This window comes from Puma concolor, chromosome E1 (genome assembly GCF_028749965.1).
Source record: "Puma concolor isolate L17-30 chromosome E1, mPumCon1.1.hap2, whole genome shotgun sequence".
Lineage (NCBI taxonomy): Eukaryota > Metazoa > Chordata > Mammalia > Carnivora > Felidae > Puma > Puma concolor.
In genome coordinates this window covers 595,423-615,515 of record NC_141680.1, presented here as the reverse complement: position 1 = coordinate 615,515, position 20,093 = coordinate 595,423, and the positions used below count along the sequence as shown (strand labels likewise).

At 57.6% G+C, this 20,093-nt stretch overlaps 2 protein-coding genes across 6 annotated transcripts in view; one reads left to right on the top strand and one right to left on the bottom strand.

Moving 5' to 3' along the window:
- The window catches only part of ANKFY1 (ankyrin repeat and FYVE domain containing 1), a 77,262-nt gene extending 71,413 nt beyond the window's left edge, over nucleotides 1-5,849 (top strand). For all 3 annotated transcript variants that reach the window (XM_086685621.1, XM_086685622.1, XM_086685620.1), the window contains exons 23-25: nucleotides 528-674; nucleotides 1,671-1,761; nucleotides 2,141-5,849. In XM_086685621.1, coding sequence (XP_086541747.1) covers nucleotides 528-674; nucleotides 1,671-1,761; nucleotides 2,141-2,273 — 371 coding nt within the window. In that variant the 3' untranslated portion in view covers nucleotides 2,274-5,849. The remainder of the gene's footprint in view (nucleotides 1-527; nucleotides 675-1,670; nucleotides 1,762-2,140) is intronic.
- Nucleotides 5,850-8,915: 3,066 nt separating this feature from the next.
- On the bottom strand, nucleotides 8,916-20,070 carry CYB5D2 (cytochrome b5 domain containing 2). 3 transcript variants are annotated; one of them, XR_015243761.1, is made up of 5 exons: nucleotides 19,528-20,070; nucleotides 14,785-14,925; nucleotides 11,330-11,516; nucleotides 10,869-10,991; nucleotides 9,511-9,649 (listed from the first exon to the last, which is right to left on the bottom strand). XR_015243761.1 is itself a non-coding variant. In XM_025920402.2 (4 exons), exons 1-4 carry the CDS (start codon nucleotides 19,778-19,780, stop codon nucleotides 9,430-9,432), a joined length of 801 nt encoding a protein of 266 aa, XP_025776187.1. In that variant the 5' UTR covers nucleotides 19,781-20,065; the 3' UTR covers nucleotides 8,916-9,429. The 3 variants fall into 3 exon arrangements, 1 of the variants encoding a protein (XP_025776187.1); XR_015243762.1 differs by lacking the exon at nucleotides 9,511-9,649 and adding an exon at nucleotides 9,656-10,778; XM_025920402.2 differs by lacking the exon at nucleotides 10,869-10,991 and having other exon boundaries at nucleotides 8,916-9,649; nucleotides 19,528-20,065.
- Nucleotides 20,071-20,093: the final 23 nt, after the last annotated feature.

Below are 20,093 nucleotides of genomic sequence, written 5' to 3'. Positions count from 1 at the left end.
GCGTCACGTCCGTGCTTCTGAGTTGCACAGACCTGGTTCCGATCGCCTAGCTCTGTCCAGTTCCAGCAGGCGACCCTGGGTTCGTAACCTCTCTGTGCCCCTTTGCTCATCTGAAATAATAACCCTTGTCCGCCTGGACTGTTTAGAAAGTCATGAGAAGGAGTTGAAGCGTGGGGCCCAGGAGAGGGAAGCAGAAGGGCTGCCGTGAGCGTAGCGGGCGGCAGGCGGGAGGGCCTGGCCGGAGCCGGGCGCCCACGGGGTTCCCTGGGTGGGCCTCCATTGAGTTACGTCACGCGACAGGGGCTTTGGCCGGCCAGGCTTGTGCTGGAGGAAGGCAGGTGGGACGGCGCGTTTTTCCTTCAGTGTCTGGTCCCTGCTCTGTGGCTCTGGAGCGTGTCCTGGAGCTGGGGCCGCCCTGCGCCCCCCATGGCGGTCAGTGGGGCTCTGCTGACGCACGTCCTGCCGCCTTCTGGCGGCAGCAGTCGGGGCTCAGGTGGAAGGAGCCCTCCCGTGCTTTTGTTTTCCAGTGCTGCTGTTGGCTTACATGAAGGGGAATGCCAACCTGTGCCGTGCCGTCGTCCGCTCGGGAGCTCGCCTCGGGGTCAACAACAACCAAGGGGTGAACATTTTCAACTACCAAGTTGCCACCAAGCAGCTTCTGTTTCGACTGTTAGGTGAGTGGCTACTTGCTGCTCATCCAGCACAGACACGGGCACGGTGTCGGTCGTTCACGTGCCCCGGTGACCTCTGAACCCAGAATGACCCGAGCCGGCCGCTTTCCAGGGTGCTCCAGGGCCCCTGTCAGCCCTACGTCCCGGTCCTACCGGAGGCCCATAAAGGCACCCACGCATCGGCTCGTTGGGGGGGGGGGTGGCGGTCACCCCTCCACGGCTCTGGCCGCTCATCTATCTGCACATCCTTTGTGCTTCCGCGGGTCTGGGTTCTCCGCATTCTTCCGCCACTGTTCCCTTGTGGCGAGGAGGGTGGCACCTTGGTGGCTTGCTATTTGCAAGTGCCCTCCCTTCTCCTCGAGGCGGCCGCAGAGCGGGCTTCTCAGCCCCGTGGTCTGGGCAGAGGAGCGAGCTCTGCGATGTTGGCATGGGTGACATGCCCGGTGTCGCTTGGCAGACGGTCTGTAGCCCAGTCGGTGCCTGTGGGTGGCGCTTCTGTGGCGCCAGCTGGAGCCGCCCGCGGGCCAGCGTGGCGGGCGCTGGGCAGACACCGGCCACGTGCCGCCTCCTCCCTGCGAGCTCGGGTGACTTGCGTGGGCGCGGCTCTCGGAGCCGTGCGGGCAGAGCTGGCGTTCAGCGAACGGAGCCGACGGTTCCCGGCCCGAACGCGCCACGCTTCCACGAGCCCCACCACGGCCCCTCGCGCTGTGCCCTCCCCCGTGTCCCTGCTGCTGGCGCCCACACCGCAGACCCAGCCGGCCACGGCGCCACTTCGCCCCTTGCTCTCGCCCCTGCTCATCCCGTCCCGCCCTGCCCGCTCCCCCGCCGTCCCCTTGCCCTTCGGCCCGACGGTCCTCCTGGCCGCCCTGACCGCCCATGTCCCCCGCAGACGTGGTGCCGTCTCCCCAGCTACCGCTGCCACCCCCGCCCCTCCCGGCTCCGGTCTGGTCTGCCCGGCACGGTCACTCTGACGGGCCCTTCTCTCTGCCCGTGTTACAGACATGCTGTCCAAGGAGCCTCCGTGGTGCGACGGCTCCACCTGCTATGAGTGTGCGGCCAAGTTCGGAGTCACGACGCGCAAACATCACTGGTAAGGCCCCGACGTCGTCTGCGGGGTCGGGGGGTGGCTCGCCGCTCCTGCCTTCTCCCGTGACCAGCGGGAACCTGCCAGCGCCCTGCGCGCACGCTGGCCAGGTGTGGGGTTGTGTGCCTGTAGCGGCGTCGCTGGGGGCCCAGGCTCCCTGCCCTCGCCGGCGGTGCGCGTCTCCCCCCCCCCCCCCCCCCAGCACCGCGGAGCTGGGCCGTTACAGCCGGACTCCCCCAGCAGCAGCGAATGGCTGGGTCTCCATGGACTCAAACGACGCACGTGTCGGTGCCACGTGGCGGCCACTGCACACCCGGCCCGGCCCTGCCCTGGGAGGCGGCTGCCCCTCGGGGCCCCCCTCACGCCCCCCGCTTTGCCTCCACAGCCGTCACTGCGGACGCCTTCTGTGCCATAAATGCTCGACCAAGGAGATCCCTATTATAAAATTTGATCTGAACAAGCCCGTGCGAGTTTGCAACATTTGCTTTGATGTGCTGACTCTGGGGGGCGTCTCTTAGTGAGCCCCTCGGCCGCACCCCAGTCGCCTCCCGGGGGCCGCTCCGCGCGCCAGCCTCACCCACCCAGAGCAGGGCTGGCCCTCCCGTCTTCCTGCGGCAACAGACTGAACCATTAAGGACCCGCTGTGATCAGTCCCGTTCCAAGGATTCCGCGTGGTTGTTGGCGTGTCAGACTGTGGTCAGGGCCACCGGACGCCTCCCACCTTGGACCAGGCCGTGTGCCTCGTGGCCCCTGCGATGGGCATCGGGCCCCACTCTGCTTGCAGCACAAGGACCCTGGGAAAACCCTCCCCCTGGGGCAGCGTAGTGCCTGCGGGGAGCGCGCCCGCAGCGGGAAGCTGGCCTCACTCGAGGGTAAGTGGCTGTGGACTTCTGTGCGCAGTTTTCATAAAGATTATAGGATCCTCTGGCCCAAAGTCTTTTTTTTGTTTTGTTTTGTTTTGTTTGAAAAGCTAAGCTGTATTTTAGGGAGCTAGCCCTTTAAAAAAGGCGAAATCTTTCTAAACAGGGTTCAAAGATGAGAGCTGAAAAATCGTGGCCTTAACTGAAAGCTTTACCGTATCCCTACGACTGGGTGTCGGGAGGGCAGTGTTCCGTTCTCTGTCCTGCCACATCCTGTCTGCAGAGGCCTCGGTCACTCTGCCGCTGGGGCGTGGTGGCGGAGACGCGCTCTTACCGCGGCGCGCTGTTCCAGACGGCTGCGCTGCCCACGTTCAGAAACGCCCCCGCCTCCAGCAGCCCTGGTTCTGATGGCCAGCTTGCATCGGACCTCAGCGCACACTTCCTGCGAAGAGTCCCTCCCCGGGAGGGACACCGTCACTAGGCCTGGTGACAGGAGGGGCAGTGTGCGGCCTCGGGCCGGTGGCTGCCGGGTCGGCCCGCGTGTGCGAGCCTGCGGGGAAGATGCTGGGCCGTGAGCGGAGTGAGGTCCTCCGTCTCAGTCTGGGCCTCAGTCGCTGCTCGTGTGTGTGCTGACCCCGCAGCGCTGAGCTTCTTTTGAAGGTTTGGCCGGTTTAAAAAAAAACAAAAACAAAAACGTACATTTAAAGAGAAACTTCCACCGCCACTTTAAGAAAACTAACTCCGAGGTCAACACAAGCATTCACGAGTTTTTCTCAGAGATCGACCGTCTTAATCGTAATACCGATTTCTTCTGACATTTGATAACCACTGCATTGTTTTTGCATTAATGAAAATGGGTATGTGTGTAAAGGGACTAAGTAATTTTTTGCAACAGCCTGGTTGTTTTGGTTTGTTTCTTCGGATAGTGGTATGTCCTCTCTGTTGCTGTAGGTTTATACATTCTCTTGCCTACATATGTGTGTAACATGAGCTGATAAACCAGAGTGCTACTTTTTAATATTTCTGTGATTTATGAAATATATATGCTTTCTATGTTAATAGGAGCTTGTGCACAATGTTTAAAAGAAAAAATTAATTACAAGAGTTTTCCTGTCCCCTAAAGTCTGTGACATATTTCATGCAGAACCTTTAGGGAGAAGCACCTGGTCTTGGCTGACGCCTGCCCACGTGAGGCCTGTGGTCGGTTTCCACGTGCGGGTGCCTGGACTGGGCCCCGAGGAAGTGGGGCGTAGGCAGGTGGCTTGACTCCTTAGTTGGAAAGTAAGATAGTTATGCTTCCGATGCGAGTCGAGGTGCTCGGTACGTTTACACCTGCTCTTTCCACGTTCACGGTGGAGAGTCAGTCGGGGCGTGGCCGGTTGTCTCGCCCCCGCCCTACTGTTCCCAGTCCCAGTAACAGTCTCGCCCCCGATTGCACATAAAATCTTAAAGTTGTGCCGAAAATGTGCGACGTGAAGCTTCCGTTCCTGCACGGAGTCCAGGGGCGGCTGTGGTGCTGAGCAGAGACGTGGGGGGACGCTTGGGGAGTCCTGCACTGGCTTCAGGGGCGTCCTCGCGTGGTACACGGGGGCGGCCTGCCCACAGTGTCGGGGTGCTCGCTGGCCGCATGCAGCACGTCCTGTGGTGGCTGGCCGTGGGACGCCCTCGTCACTGCCCAGGCTGGGACCTCACACGCTACAGAACTGCCTAGCTCTTTGTGACAGTTTCACCCATAGCTTAAATGCTAGTAGCAAAGTCTCAATTTTATCCATTCAGAAAATTACCAACTGTAAACAGTAGAGCGGGAAGAATAAACCTCATGAAATGCAATTTGTGCATCAGTGAATTAGCTCTAACTGCTTCCTGCTCATCGCCAGGCTTCCCGGACTGTGCACTCGTAGCCGTCTTTCCCTTTTTTAAATACTTCCGTGTGCAGTACAAGCCACGTGCTGTGCGCAAGGCCAACGGCTAAACTGACTTGCTGTGATCCTCTAACGTGGGAGTTCCCCACCAAACTTAAGTGCCTACACCTAGGAGTTTTTAGCTCTCTGTGATTTGTAGTGGTGTCTCGCAGAATGATGGACTAGAACACGAGTTCCGTTTGCAGTTTGCTGCCCGCACTCGGTCAACCCCAGTCCCCAGGCTGGTCGAGGCTGGACCAGACCGCTCAGGTCGCCTGCCGAACCCTCTCCAGGAGTGGGGTCCCCGTGACCGCCCGCCCTCTACCTCAGCCCTGGCCGTGCCCACTCCTCTCCCTGCCCGGGGGCCCTGCGAGGAGCCCAGTGGGCCGGTGCGTTCACGACCACCGCACACTCGTGCCCCCTGCCTGTTACGCTGAACGGAGTTGCGCTGACCTTGTCCAGAGGCGTGGAGTGGGGGAGAGCCTAGGGAGGGGAGGGCTGTCATCTCCATCTGGGCCGGTCGACGGGAGAGAAAGAACACTGTCGACGACGTAAATGCTCAGGCCTGAGAGGCGCACCGGGCCCCTAGGTGACAGGAGCCAACGCAGGTGAGTGTGACGCCGTCACGACGGGGACCAAAGGAGCCCCTGGCACAGCTTCTCCCACGACTGGGATTGCTGCCCTCAGGACGAGCCCCAGGAGGACTGGGCACGGGACCCCCTAATCTGAAGCGCCCCCGGCCGCGGAGACGTTCCCGTCGTGTGGGAGCAGTTCGGTGAAGAGCGGATTGCTTGCCGAGACGCGCTCAGCACGTGCTAAATTACCCCGGGGTCGTCAGATGCCTGAGAGACTGTCTTTGGAAGCTCGTCGCCTGTATGGTGCCTCTTCTGTGTGGCATAAATAACGTGCGGCCTGTCGCGACAACGTTGGCTTTCCGTAGTGGGGGCGGGGGGGGGTCCAAACCGCTTGACCCCGTGACTTGTCCTCTTTGGGCAGGTGTGTGCGGCTGGCTGTTCCCGTGACACCCGTGTGACACCAAGGGAGGGGCGGAGGCTGGAGGTGCACGTTTGGGCTGGAGGTGCGCCTCGGTTTCCAGGCCGTTCGGGGTGGCGCTCAGTGTGGGAGGACGGCTCCGTGTGTGGGACCACGACACTCCCATCCGCAGCCCGTGTGATGGAATGTATGTCTCGGATACCGGTATCGGCATTTTCTGTAACAATTCCTTATAACGAGGTAAAGTTGTGCATTTAACGTGGAAACTTTAATGAGACGATTGTAGTTACTTTTTAACGCGGAGGTACCAATAAGCATTAAAAGCAACCTTTTCAAACTCTTGATATGTGAATATATTTCTGTAACAGCTCACCTTCTAGGAGAGTTTGACTCGCCAGCAACACTTTCCAGAAGCATGTTGTCGACAGCAGTCCAAGAGTGGCTATTGTGGCGTAGCCGCCCGGCTCCTCCCCGGGATCCGGCCCCGGCGAGGTCTCTCAGGAGCTGACCTGGCCCTCGCACGCTCTGGGACCCGCAGCCCCCTTCCTCTGTCTTCCAGCTTGCTCTCCCTGGTGCACAGGCACCGCTGAGTGCCACCACAGGACAGTCCCAAGTAACCCCAGCAGCTGTCCTTGCGGGGCACGCCAGCCAGAACCCGTGGGCACACACAAGGACTAGGCACGGGCACACTCCAACACGGTTGCTGGGGAAGCACACTGGGTTTTTGTGCTTTGTTACTGATTAGCGGACGGTATTGGGCCAGTTTCCTAACGTCTGTGCCTTAGTTTCTGCGCCTGTCACACGGGAGTGCTGACCACGGCCCCTCCTGGCTGCCACGGGTCCCGAGGAAGGTGATCGGAGGCAGGGAGTAGGCCCTTCCTCTCCTGCGAGGACACCGATGGCGGTGTGCGTGCTGAGAGTCCCCTCCAGGGAGGGCTGATGGGAGCGCTGTGTGTGGTTTTCCTGCAGGAGTGAGTCTAGGGGCTCTGGTGGTGGGAGGGCTCTCAAGGCAGGGGTTCGGTTTGTCCACCGCCAATTTCTGAACAGACACAGCCCCAGGCTGTGTGTGGGGTCTCTCTGGTCACAGCTGTCCCACAACTGAGCGAGGGATGGGGCGATGGTCTGGCGTGGCCCCTCTGACCCCAGGCTGTCCACTCTGGGGGGGCAGCTGCCCAGCCTGGTCAACACAGCCCTGCTCACGAGGCTGGCGGAAAGCAGACGGTGGCTGCTGTACCCCTTCGCTGGACTCTCTCGAGGCCACAGAAGCCCCCTGCCCAGCATCCTTTCCGACTGCCAGCACATCTTGCCCGCCTGGGCCGCACCGCGTGTGGCATCCATCGCCAGGGACCCGCCTCCCTCCGCCATAGGTCTGCCCGGGTCACCTCTGCTGGAGGGGGAAGGATGGGGATTTCTCCAGTGACCACTGGCTTCTTCATGGCGGAGCCCTTCAGCCCATTAAGCTGACAGTCTTCTCTCAGCGGAGCCGTTTGAAGATTTACCTGGGGCCCCACCACGAGGAGGCTGTTCACGGTAAAGTACGTGCTTGGTGTCAAAGAGGACGTGAATTCTTTTTGAGCAGGAAGTGAGTGAGCAGCCTGCAGGCAGAGAGTGGGCGCCCAGGGCCCTCTCTGGCCACACTTGGCTGGGGTGACAGTAAGGGGGCCTGGTTTTGCTTCTTTCCATTTTCAGATTGTTTTGGAGGGGTCTGAACTCCTGTGGACCCAGCACCCACCCTGGGCCTCGTTCCCATCCCGAGGATGGCCTCTGGGGCTCTAGCTGGCCTCCTGCCCCACATTGTTAAGCCCCGAGGTCAGGAGCCTCGCTTGCCCCCATCCCACCCCATGGTACACAGGTGCCCGTAGACAGCTGCTGACCACGGGGGGCCAGATCAGTGGCCGTTCCCACCAGCAAGGACAGCAGGCATGCAGCCCAAGGGCCATGTGGGTCTCAGGATAGGAACCTGGAGTTCGAGGCCCAGCTCCACTGCTCTGTGCCCTTATTAGACTCTGAGCGCCTGAGTTGCCTCATCTGCAAACTCAGGGCTAACTCTGTGCACCTACTGTGCGCTGGATACTGTGGGTGTGGGACACCAAGCTGGGTAACTTCGGTCTCTGTCCAGGGAGGAAGGCGGACAGGAAACTCATGAATAAGAAAGAAGGCGGCTGTCACGGGCCACGTTAGCACAGGCTCCCAAAAGGTGCTGACTTAGCAGAGCTGTGGAGAGGTCAGAGGTGGACAAGCTCAGCACAGGAGGAAGGACAGCCTGGTGCAGGCCCCGCAGGCACCTGCAGCTAGGAGGAGGCCGGAGGGAGCCGTGCACGAAGTGACGGTAGGAGAGCCACGGCTGGAGGGTCCCAGTGGCCAAGGAGTGGACGTGGGGGCCACCCTGGTCATCCAGGGGGACTGCTCACAGCAACGCGGAGGGTGGGGAAACCAGGGACCTGGGGGTTGGGTGGGAGGAGCAGAGCAGTAGAGGAAGGCCTCCTGGATGGCTGCCGGGGTCCTCGCTTGGCTGTGACTGGGTGTGCACGGCCACGGGGACATCACCAGGGAGGAGAGGAGACTGAATGCCGGAAATGTGGAGTCTGGGTGCCTCGGAAGTGCTCTGGGGAGCCTCCTACCTGGACGCAGCTGACGTGGGAGACCTGGATGGGGGGCTCATGGGCCGAGAGGGGCTCCTGGGGGAGAAAAGGGAATCAGGCAAGCACTAAGGGAGGGTTCCACTGAGGCCCTCAAGTGTGACGGGTCCGGGAAGGCTGTGGCTGTGGGATTTGCCAAGTGCAGAATTTGCCCTGCTGTCGAGCTGGCGACTGATGCGGGGTGAGCGGGGCTGAGAAGCAGGGGCGGCTTTCAAGGCTGCGGCGGGAAGTAGTTCAGTGCTACAGAGCGGTGTTTCCTTCGTGACTGGAGGGAAGCCAGGGTTTACCGCACGCTCGGGAAGAGCCGAGCAGGAGGGGGCAGCGAGGGTGGTCGTGGGGTGTCCAGGTGCCCCCTACTGCAAGGGGAGGGGAGGCAGCCTCTGCTTTCTAGTGGGCGGGTCTGGAGAGCTAGCGAGTTAATGACGAAGGACGGTGAATGTTTAGGGAAGAGCTGGGGGGACCAGGAGACCCGGGAGGAGAGACACGAATCTGGGACAGCACCAGGCTCCGTGGCCTTGCCTGAAGGTGGGAATCTCCTCCCCCACCGGCTCGACCGGGGTACGAAGCTCGTCGGGTCGGCCCAGGAATTACGGGTCGCCCTGGACGCACAACCCCCTGGGAAAGGCGTCCGGGGTGGGAAACCACTTTTTACGGTGTGGGCGTCTCCCACACCTAAGCGTTTAAAAGAGAATATCCTCCCTTCAAATTGTTGCTTTGTTCAGAGGCCTCTGGATTTACTGCCTCCGTATGAGCAAAAGCCCGTCCACTTCCAGAACCAGCCTCCCTGGTTTTATTGTCCTGTCTCGTGGTACTGACTGGGCTCAGACCAACTACTTGTGGCCGTGGCTCCGGGCAGGGGTCTCAGACATACAAAAAGTGGTTAAGAGTCAGGGGTCACAAGCTTAACCAGTGGGGAACACTGGGAGTTATGCTGACGTGTTAATTTACGTGGCTTCTCTGGACCTGTCTGTCTGTCTGAGTCACAAAGGGAAGATGTGTCCCCTCTTCTGCAGTGCCCCCAGCGCCCTCACCGACCGCGGGGAAGGATGCTGTTGGAGCCCAGAGCCTGTTTCCTGGCCTGGCAGTCCCATTAGTTTTGAGGTTGGTCGGCCTCTGAGGGCTCTGACGAAGGCGGCAGGTGGGTCTGGGGGAGAAGTGGCATGGACAGGCGAGTGGCCCGCCACGCCGGGTCCCAGGCACGGAAGTGTGGGCAGATGCTTCCAGGCACTCCGCTTCGTGTCGGGAGCCACGAGTGAGTGCGGCAGGCAGGGCTGTCTGTGATTAGCCCGGTGGGAAGGAGCAGGTGACGGCCAGTGGGGGGCAGCCTGCATACTCCTCCAGGTTCGGGTGATCCAAGTCGCCACGGTTTGTGTGCACAGGGAGGCCCTGAGCCTGGTCGCTGGGGGGTCCGCTGGTTCTCACGCACACACAGTGGGGCTCCTTGGCACCTGGCTTATACAGCTTCCTGGGGACACCGGTCCAGTCTCTGCTCACACCTCCGCTAGGGACAGAAGGACAGGGGACTCTTAGCGTAAATGCGGGATCTCTGCGGAGGGGGAAGGAGGAGTGATGTGGTGTCTTCCCAAGGTGGTGGTCTGCAGCCTGTGTCCCCCGGCCCTTCACACTCTCCCAGTTCCTCCAGCATCCCCTGCCGTGGGCAGAGTCTGCCATCCGGTCCCGTGCCTTCCCAGGGGCAGGTGTTCCCCCACTGGCCTGGGAACTTTCCAGAAGCAGTGTCTGGACCTGATTCTCTTCTCCACTCCCCGCTGCAATCCTAGCACAAGGCCGTGTCTCCATCTTAGGGTCTGGGGCTCATGGCTGAAGGTGGGCAACTGAGGCTACGACCCAAGGCTAACGGGTCACACCCTGCGAGAGGCCCCATCCTAGGTGTCACCGGGCTTCAGAGGTGGAGCATTGTGCTCTGGCCCAGCGTGGGCCGGTCCCCGTGGGCTCACAAGGAAGGTGAGAGCCTGGACCTGGTGCCCCGTGTATGTCCCAGTGTCTGGGACCAGGACCTGGTTAGGAACCACCCTGCTAGTGGCTCCCCCAAGAACAGGCTGTCAGGGCTCGGAGATGCCCTCCTTCCAGCCTCCTTCCTCCCAGGGACCCTTACTTCACACCCAGTCCCTATATGAACAGATGGGGCCGAGGCACAGGCGTGGGGAAGGCACTAGGGCAAGAAGGGGCCACAAAGACAGGGCTGGGCGGGGGAGGCAGCCTCCCAGGGGACCACTGCTCTCTGGGACCCCTGCGTTTGGGCTCCCGTGTCCCAGCCTGTCCCCTCAGGTGGGCAGGCCGTGTCTCTTCAGAACTGGACGGCGGGAACTTTCCTTTGGCCACGGTGCCTCTGCCTCCGGTGAACTGAGCCGGCCCGGGCCCAGGGTAAGCGGGTGGCTTTGGCTGTCTGCTCTCTGCACAAGGAGTCGGCCATAAGCAGGGCAAGAAGGCCTCTTCCCGCAGAAGAGAGGGAATCTACACAGTTAGCACTCCGGGAAGTGGCTTCCCTACCCTTCCCAGGGAGAGCTGGGCTCCTACTGGGAGGCCCTCGAGGCTGGGTGCGTGGGGGATGCCTCTCCCGCACCGCAGCCGAGGGGGCTGATGGCTGCAAGTGCATTTAGGTCCAGGCTGGCCTGATAATCAGAGCAGAAAAAGACGTTTTGTCTCCTGCTCCTCAAACAACCCGGGACAATCCCCGCGGCATCTACCCGAAGCGGGCTCACCTCACGTTATTCCTGCGGGAAAGGCCGCACTTCCTCGAGTCACTCAGAGGTTGTAGCGTCTTTAAGACGGCATCTCAGGTCATTGCCGCCAGGGGCCGTCCCCCACCGCTTCACCCCTGTCTCCTGTAGGCAGGAGCGATGTGTGCGGAGGAAACGGAGGGAGGCCCTCGCTTGGATGGGTCGACAGGCCAAAGCGAGCAATGGCACTCGGGCCTTACCACGCCCAGGCCAGGGTGTCTGGGGAGCTCAAACAGAACACAGGCCCAGGTCCCAACCGTCCCTCACTGTCAGTGATGTCGGTCCTCAGGAGGCTGCAGCACGGAGCCAGCATCGAGGATCGCTACCCAGAGCGTGTGGACTTTGAAAAGTCCCCCTGGGGGAACGGCTGGGTTACGGCTTCACCAAGTCCCAGCAGGACGACCTGGAGGGAGGCGGAGAGGGCACGAGGGGAGCCTGCTTACCTCTCTGGGGAGCACCAGAGCCGGCTGCCCCTGCTGGAGCTCCACTCGGCGTTGCACGGCGGGAACTTGCGCTTCTCCTCCAGCGCCCGCCGCCCTGCCTCCGCGCCCCGGGTGATCACGGCTTCCACCTGGGCCAGTTCTGGGGTCGGGAGGCCATCCTCTCCGTAGAACCTTCCTATCACCCTTCCTGCGGTGACGGGAGAGTGGAGGTCAGAGTCACGCGGGAGGGACGCACGAGTAAACGCCTCACCTCCGTGGTGCAGTGCAAGTCCCCAGGGTTTCTGGGTTGCGGACTGAGAACCTCTTAGTGTCTGGTGAGACCCCTGCTCTCGCTGCGGACGCCTCCGGCACGGAGGCCGTTGGCTTCGCCTCACGTGCTGACGCCGCTTCTCCGAGGGCGGCGCTGCGAGTGACCCATCCTTCCGTGCCCCGCAGTGCTCGAGGCGCCTGTCAGACAAGCGGCTGGCTGGTCAGGTAACATTTCTGTGGCTCGGTTCTTCCCCACGTTCAATTATTTTGTCCGGGAGAACTACAAGTAAGTCACTTATTGAGCATTTACTCCGTGTCGGGTGCTGTGCTCACACTGCCACCGTTCTGCGAATCCTCTTAAGCACTTATGGGAAAGGAGCTGGGGTCCCCACTCCCAGAAGAGACACGGGAGGCTGAGTGGCTGGGGGCCCCATGAAGCTAGGGCTCACGTTCTCCACCCACCACCCTCTCTCCGCTCGGTCTCAGTCCTTGGTGCACTTTTAGATTCTTTCAGAAGAGCCAGCGAGTGGTGCGTGGGCCTGTGGGCCTGAGCCCGAGCAGTCAGTTGTCCTTCGGGGCAGGGTCTTTCTCGAGTCCCGCTGTCCTGCACCAAGGACAAGCAGCAGAAAGTACTCTCAAAGGGATGACCTGCCCCCGCTGTGCCCGGACTCCAGTGGCAGCTGTGTGCCGCGTGCCCAGCGTTCGGGCCACCCCTCGGGTCCACTCAGCCCGACTTCGGTTCTGTTCACGTCACTTTTGTGACCTGGCTTAGCAGCCGCCACCCCGTTCCAATACAGCACGTACTTCCCTCTGCTCGTGTCCGACCTCTAAAAGACACGGCGATTCTGCCCGTCCCGTTTCCACTGCCCCCAGCCTCACCCGAACTGTGGACCCCAGCGGTGGCCTCCCACCTGCTCCGTCCACTTCGGTCCATGCCTCCCGACTGTTCTTCCTGCACAAAGCAACTGAGCCATCTTCATAAAACACGAGTCACGTCCTGTCATCTCCATGCCTGGTTTGGCCCTCCAGTGGCTTCCGAGAGCACGTGGATCAAACACAGACTTCTTGTCAAGGCCTCCAAGGCTACAGCCGTCCCTTCCCCCCTCATGTGCTGCAGGCTCCGGCACACGGGCTTCTTTCTCTTCGCGGACCGTGCCTCGGCACCGCCGTTTGCTCAGCCTAGAATGTTCTCTCTCCAGACCTCAGTCTGACTGCCCCTCACTCCCAGCCCCTCCTAGAGGCCTCCCTGACCGTCTGTTCTAAAGGTGCCACAGGCCCCTCCCCCATCACACTGGTTTTAGTCGTACACAGCCCTATCTGGAAACGCGTCATCGGTTTCCTTATTTACGGCATGTCTCTCCCACAGGTGAAACCCCAGCACTCACAACAGCTTCATAGGGAGCGTTCATCTTAAACGCTTACTAGAACAAACGAAGGGTCGGGACCAGGCTTGCAGCCTAGGAGTCGGCCTAGCAGAAAACTTTCTCCTAGAGGGTCTCTGTGCAAGGCGACCAGCCCGTCGTGGTGGGTTTTAGAAGTGAGACCCCAACAGAGGGCAACAGTAATAGAGGCAACAGAGAAAGACTTGTGGGAGCCGTGTCCTGGGAATGGTGGTCACCACCGGCTGGGTCTCCACACCAGTGCTGTATCCAGAACACAAAGAAAAGAGATCTCATCTGCTCGTGCAGCTTGGCCACGTGGCTGCCAAGGTGGCTTCCCGTCTTCACTTCCGTGCACGCAGCACAGAATAAACCTTCATCCTCTGACGTGGCCTGAGGGTTTCTGGGCCCCTAAAGAGCCTAACACGGCCCATGGCCCATCAAGCGAGCTAACAGCACAGGAGCTGCACCAACTCATCGCTGGCCCAGCTCCCACCAGGACGGAGCACAGCTTATCCATCGTAGGTATTCAGATAGACGCGGACTGTAGCTAAAATCTGTCTGAAGCCTCTCGAGACCACATCCCTCCCCTGCCCTCAACACGCACACTAACACTCTTCAGACAAGGCTGGTTCGCTCATGTGCACAAACACATCAGTTTGCTCCCCAAATGTCAGGATGACGTGTTTGCTCTGGCACCCTTTGCCCACTCTCAGAGCTCTGTCTTTATTGTTTTGTGTTAAGATTTCTTGTCCTTATTAACCAAAATGTTTCAACCAGCCTCTTGAAGGTCTGCAGAGAGGTCAGTTCCTTCAGTGGCACAGAGGCCAGACACGGTTGTGGCGTCGGGAATGACCCGGGGCAGACTGGGTGACAATAAAGAAGGGGTCTGCGGGCTGGGAGGACAAGAGCCCACCAAGAGCGTGGGGGTGGGGACTGGAAACAGAAAGAACGTAGATGGTATGAAGAAAGGCCTGATCAGTCAGCTGTGGAGGGAGCAGAGGAGTTAGTACAGATGGCAAGGTTCTCAGAAGAGGTGACCCGGGTAGTAATGACAGAGCAGATATTCAGAGGTATTAGGGGCAGAGAAAGAATGCCTCCAACTGAGACCCGTCCCGGTGGTGAGGTGACACCGATGTCCCTCAGGAGCTCAGCTGCGTCCAAGGTGGGTTACAGTGAGAGGTCAGGGCTGCAGGGGATGAAAAGAGCCCAACCCCCCAATGCCCAGTGTTTACAAAGCCATCTAGTGTTTAGAGTCTAACATTTCTTTAGGACACCATTGGTTGTCTGTTTAAAAGGTGATTCCCTCAAGCATCACAAGTAGCAAGTGCAGTGCCCCCGTGACCGGCTTTAACAAACGTGGGATTAGCCTGACCTCTACCCGGGAGACGGGTCCTTCAGGATGGACACAGACTAATGTTTGTCTCCTTACAGAACAAAATAAAACGGTATTTGTCAAAATGGAACACAAACTGAGGCTTCAAGCCTTCCTGACGGACGGGGTGCTGAAGCCCGACGCCTGGGGCACAGCGAGGCGCCTGGAGCCGGCTGTTCAAGGGTGGTGCAGGCAGTCACTAGCTCCGGGGCAAACAGAAGCCAAACTGAATGGCTGTGCCATCTTCTCCCAAGATTAAGAGAGAGGGAAACCGGTGTCCCAGCCACATCCTTCTGGGACGCATTGCCACACTAACCACCAGAGTTTAAGGTGAAAGATCCATGGGTATTTTACAGATTTTAACCTCGAGTCCAGTCGCCTGAACTCCAACCCTTTAGAAAACTGCAAGCCCGCTGAAGAGAATCTATGGAAATGGCCTGTGGAATACCTACCAACGAACTCGTAATTCTTCTCGTAGAACGACAGCCAGTTTTGAAGCGTCAGCAGCTCTGAAAATGACAAGTCGGACACATCGTCCACCAGGCCTGCTGCAGAGTGGTCCCCTGTCACAAACGCCCTGGACGCGTCTCGGCCTGCAGGAGAGAGGGGCCCACATAGATTAACGTGCAGATCACTGGCACTTCAGCGACTCCAGAACCTATCTTCTGAGAAACACCTGACAACCCCCACTCTGCATCTCCAAGAAAAGCTTGTCTCCCCTCCTCTGGGACACATGCTCCCGGATCTTGGACACGTATTTTGGCTCTTATCATCTTCTCTGTTTACCTTCAGCAGCATTAACGTGTCTTCTGGCTCCCGTGACACTACATTCCTGGCCTTCCTCCTCCCTCTCTAGCTTATTTCCTACCAGCCTTAGGGATCAATTCTTGCCTCCTCCTCTGCTGTCCACTCCTGTGGTTTCACAACCACCTCTTCGCCAAGGATTGCCAGACTTCTCCTCAGCCCTAGACCGGTGTATCCAATTGTCTACTCAATGCCCCTTAGATGTTTTACAAGTGTCACGAGTTCAAATGTCCACACTACACCAACGAGCACCCCCACCCCAGGAAACCTGCAGCCATTTGAGTGTTTCCTATCTCGGTAAATGTCAAACAGTTCCTCAGTGCAGAAATGCAGTCTGCAACACCTCCTTTATCCCTCACGTCCTTGAGTGTCTTCCTTTTTTTTTTTTAATTTTTTTTTAAATGTTTGTTTATTTTTGAAAGAGAGAGAGACAGAGTGTGAGTGGGGGAGGGGCAGAGAGAGAGGGAGACACAGAATCCGAAGCAGGCTCCGGGCTCTGAGCTGTCCACACAGAGCCCGATGCGGGACTCGAACCCACGAACTGTGAGATCGTGACCTGAGCCGAAGTCGGACGCTCAACCGAGCCACCCAGGCGCCCCCTTGAGTGTCTTCCTAAGTGGTTCTTCTATCCGTGTGTCTTTCTCTGTGTGCCACTAAGCTGGCCCAAGTGGCCACTGTCGCTCATCCGAACTACTACAGTAAACCCCTAGCAGCTCTCCCTACGTTTGTTCCTTCCCTACTATTTTTCGTACATCATTTACACTGGTATTTTAAACATGAACCGATGTCATTCTCTTGATTAAAAACCCTCAGGGGCTACTGGGGCACCTGGGTGGCTCAGTCGGTGGAGCGTCTGCCTCTTGATTTTAGCTCAGGTCGTGATCTCACGGTTCCTGGGATCAAGCCCCATATCGGGCTCAGCGCTGACAATGCAGGGCCTGCTTGGGATTCTGTCTCTGCCCCACTCCCGCTCATGGTCTCTCAAAATAAACAAACTTTAAAAAATTGAAAAAAAAAATCCTCAGCGGCTTCCTTTTACTCTAGAACTATATCCAGATTCCTTAACACAGTACTCAGGGCGCTACACTGGCAGCCACCAATCCTGCTTTGCCCACTGTGCTCTCTTCCTCTCTCTCCTCCCCCTGTTAGGTTAGGGCCTCTGGTAATACAAGTGTGTTTTCCCTTTAACATTGTCACAAAAATAATTAGTTGTTTACGTAATAACTATTTATAATGTCTGTCTTTTCTACTAGTCTGCAAGTTTTATCAGGAAAGAGAACATACCAAACTCAGGATTGATTCCCCAGTGTCTGGTAGGGCCTAATCTTTAGTAATTATCAATAAATATTGGCTATCTGAAACCCATGCATTTATAATCAATTTTCAATAAGTCAGTTATCAATAATTATCTTCAATAATTCAAGGGAGGAAATAAGTTATTTTTTTAATGTTTATTTATTTATTTGGTTAGAGAAAGCCTGTGTGCACGCACCCAGGAGAGGGGCCAAGGAGAGTGAGAGAGAGAACCCTAGCCTGGAGCCTAGACCTCAGGGCTGTGAGATCGTTATCTAAGCTGTAATCAAGAGGATACTTAACGGACTGAACCACCCAAGTGCCCCAGGGGAAAGAAGAGTCTTTTCAACAAATGGTGCTTGGACAACTGGCTAGCGAGATGCAAAAGAACATATCATATATAAAGTTAACTCAAAACGTAGCAAGGACCTGAATATACGGGCTAAAGTATAAACTCTTAGAAGAAAACATAGGTATAAATCTTTGTGATCTTGGATTAGGTGATGGTTACTTAGATGAGACACAAAAGGCACAAGCTACCAAAAAATAAACGGACTAGACTTGATCAAAAATTTAAAATTTTGTGCATTAAAGTAAACCATCAAGAAATGAAAAGCCAACCCATGACATAGGAGAAAATATCTGCAAATCATGGTCTGATAAGGGTCTAGTATCCAGGGTTTATAAAGAACTCTCACAACTCAGTAAGAAAAAAAACTCAATTAAAAAATGGGCAAAGGATTTGAGCAGACATTTCTCCATGAAAATAAACAAATGGTCAGCAAGCACAGAAAAAGATGTTTGACGCCTTTATTCAGGAAATGCAAATAAAACTACGATGAACTATGACATCAAAGCCACTGACTATAATAAAAAAAAAAAAGACAATAAAAAATTTGGCGAGAATGTGGAAAAACTGGAAGTCTAATACACCAGCGGTGGGAATATAGCCACTTGAGAAAACAATGTGGCAGTTTCTCAAACTGTGAAACACAAGAGTCACCACATGACCCAGGAACTTTACTCTCAGGTATATACCCAAGAGAACTGAAAACATGTCCACACGAGTGTGTCCACGTATGTTCACAGCAGTGCTCTTCATAACAGGCAAAAAATGGAAACCCAAACGTGCAACAAATTATGAACAAATAAACAACATGTGGTATACACATATACATAAAATGGAGTATCATTTGGTCATAAAGCAGAATGCAGTACTGATACATGACGATACAGGCTGAACTTTGAAAACACTGTGCTAAGTGAAGGAAGCCAGACACAAAAGGCCATGCGTATGATTTCACTTACGCGAAACGTCCACACAGAAAGTAGACAGTGGTTGCCAGAGGCTGGGGGGGTAGAAGAAGTGGGGACTGCCAGTGGATACGGGGGTTTCCTTTGGGGGGAATAAAAATGTCTGGAATTAGATCGGGAAGATGTTTGCACAGCTTTCTGACTATATTAAAAACTACGAGTGCCTGGGGGGCTCAGTCGGTTAAGCTCAGGTCGTCATGATCTCACGGTTCGTGGGTTCGAGCCCCGCGTCGGGCTCTGTGCTGACGGCTCAGAGCCTGGAGCCTGCTTCGGATTCTGTGTCTCCCTCTCTCTCTCTGCCCCTTCCCTTGCTTGCGTTCTAGAGTGCGCACTCTCTCTCTCCCTCTCTTGAAAATAAATATTAAAAAAAAAAATTAAAAACTACTGAGTTGTATGGTGTAAAAGGGTGGATTTTGTATTATGTGATTATATCTTCACATAATAAAAATACTGACTGAACGAACAAATGAATAAAGGAACATATCTGCTAGACCCTCCTAGACTGTGTGGGTGGTGGGGAACGTTAAGTTAATTTGATTCCTCGGCACCCGGCACAAGGCGGGCTGCACAGTAGCGGTCAAGGAAGGGATGTTGGCCGAGTAACGGGCACAAAGGAACTCAGCAGACTGTAGACACATTCCAAGGGGAAAATCACCCCAGAGACGAAAGGGTCTATGCTCACACTTGTGCTTCCCACCAGGGCAGCTGCAACAGGGGTGTGACGGGGCCGGGCGCCACCAACTGCCCCTCCCCTGACAGCAAGTGAACCCTGACTCCAGTACCAGCTCTGCTTCTAGGTCACGGGGCGGCTCTGAGGAAGTCCTTTCCCTGCCTGGCAACACCGACTGACCCCAATTCCTGCTCTGTGGATGCTTCCGGTTCCGGAGTTCTCCCTAGAGACACGGAAGTCACTTGTATCTAAGCACCAGACGCGGCTTCCCCATTCCCCAAGACTATGACAAATGGAAATGCTTACTTAATACCAGCCGTCAGTGGCCTTAAGCTCAGCATTTTTTCTCCTCCTTAATCTGGGAGGCGGTTATCCCTCTGGGCTGGGGCACAACATCTCTCAAAGAAAGAGGCTGGAGATCCTGGCCCAAGGCCTGTCAGCACTTAGTTGTGGGGGCTTCAGGCAAATTCGTCAATCCCCTCAACTATAAAACAATACATTTCATCCGACAAACGTTCCAGGCCTAACGTATACGCAGCTCTGTTGAAGAGCTGTGAAGCTGAGCAGACCCGTTCCGTGCGTTCCTACCTCATAACCTTTAACGGAGACAAGCGCACCTGTACTAGAAGCGAGAACAACTTACTATTTTCAGGGGGAACCTGGAATGGGAGCAAAGAAAGGTTCCTTTGGATAGGAGGCGGCTGGAATCGGTCGGGGAACTCTGAGGGCAGGGACAGGTCCCACTCATCTCTGCCCTGAGCCACGCAGTGTGGCACAAAGCAGGTGTTCGGAGGCTGCGGCCGGTAGGCAACTGCAGAGGCAGGAGGCCTGCTTCTCGAACCTACGCCGCTAAGAACGGATGGGACAGACGGGGGTGGGGGTGGGGGGTAGGTACAGGCTGGTGACAGTCGGCCACGGTCCCGACCGGGCCAAAGAGACCAGAGCGACGATGCAGCGGAGCACGGCCCCCGCACCGGTGTGAGGAACGTGGGGACACAAAGGCCGGGGAATGGATGAACGAACGAACGAATGAACGAGTGCACGAGCGAACGGCGCAGAGGCGGCTACGGGCCCGCGTCGCAGCAGAAAAAGGCGTGAGCCGCCTCGCTGATACCTGCGAAGCCGCTATAGTGGGCCCCAGGCTCGTAGTGCCTCCGGCCGGGGGACACGTCGTAGACGCGCCCGAGCAACGCCAAGTAAAGGCCCGGGTCCCCGGCGCCGCCGCGGTAGCGGGCCAGCTCCTCGGGAACGAAAAGGCGAAGGCCGGCGCGGCCGCTCCACCAGCCCAGCCACCGCGCCGCCGCCGCCGTTGCCGCCACCGCCGCCGCCAGGCCCAGCCAGAGCCCCCGCCCGCCGAGCCCCGGCATCCAGGCCGCCGCAGGGCCCCGGCTCCTCGCCAGCGGCCGCCCAGCCCTCCGCGGTCAAGATGGCGGCGACGTAGTTGTGACGTCACCGGCGCGACGCCCTCTCGCCCCCGTCCGCGTCACCAAAGGGACAACGGGGGACTGAAGGGGAAAAGGCTGTGGCGAAAGGTCACTCCCTGCCTCCGATGCCTTTCAGTCATTTTTCAGCGTAGCTAGTGAACGTGTTGAGACACCGAGTTAGCAAGCTGAGGAGGGACTGGCCGCGCCGGGCGCCGCCCCCAACAAAAATGGCGGCAGAGGCGGCTGCGGCATGACG

What these genes read in the sequence shown, in the direction of transcription:
- CYB5D2 (XM_025920402.2), bottom strand. Translation starts at nt 19,780, where the DNA reads ATGCCGGGGCTCGGCGGGCGGGGGCTCTGGCTGGGCCTGGCGGCGGCG. An exon ending in CCACTATAGCGGCTTCGCAG is followed by an intron (nt 14,926 to 19,527) that starts GTATCAGCGAGG and finishes TCTCTCCTGCAG; the next exon opens with GCCGAGACGCGTCCAGGGCG. An exon ending in CTCTGGTGCTCCCCAGAGAG is followed by an intron (nt 9,650 to 11,329) that starts GTAAGCAGGCTC and finishes TTCTGTCCCTAG; the next exon opens with CGGAGGTGTGAGCAGAGACT.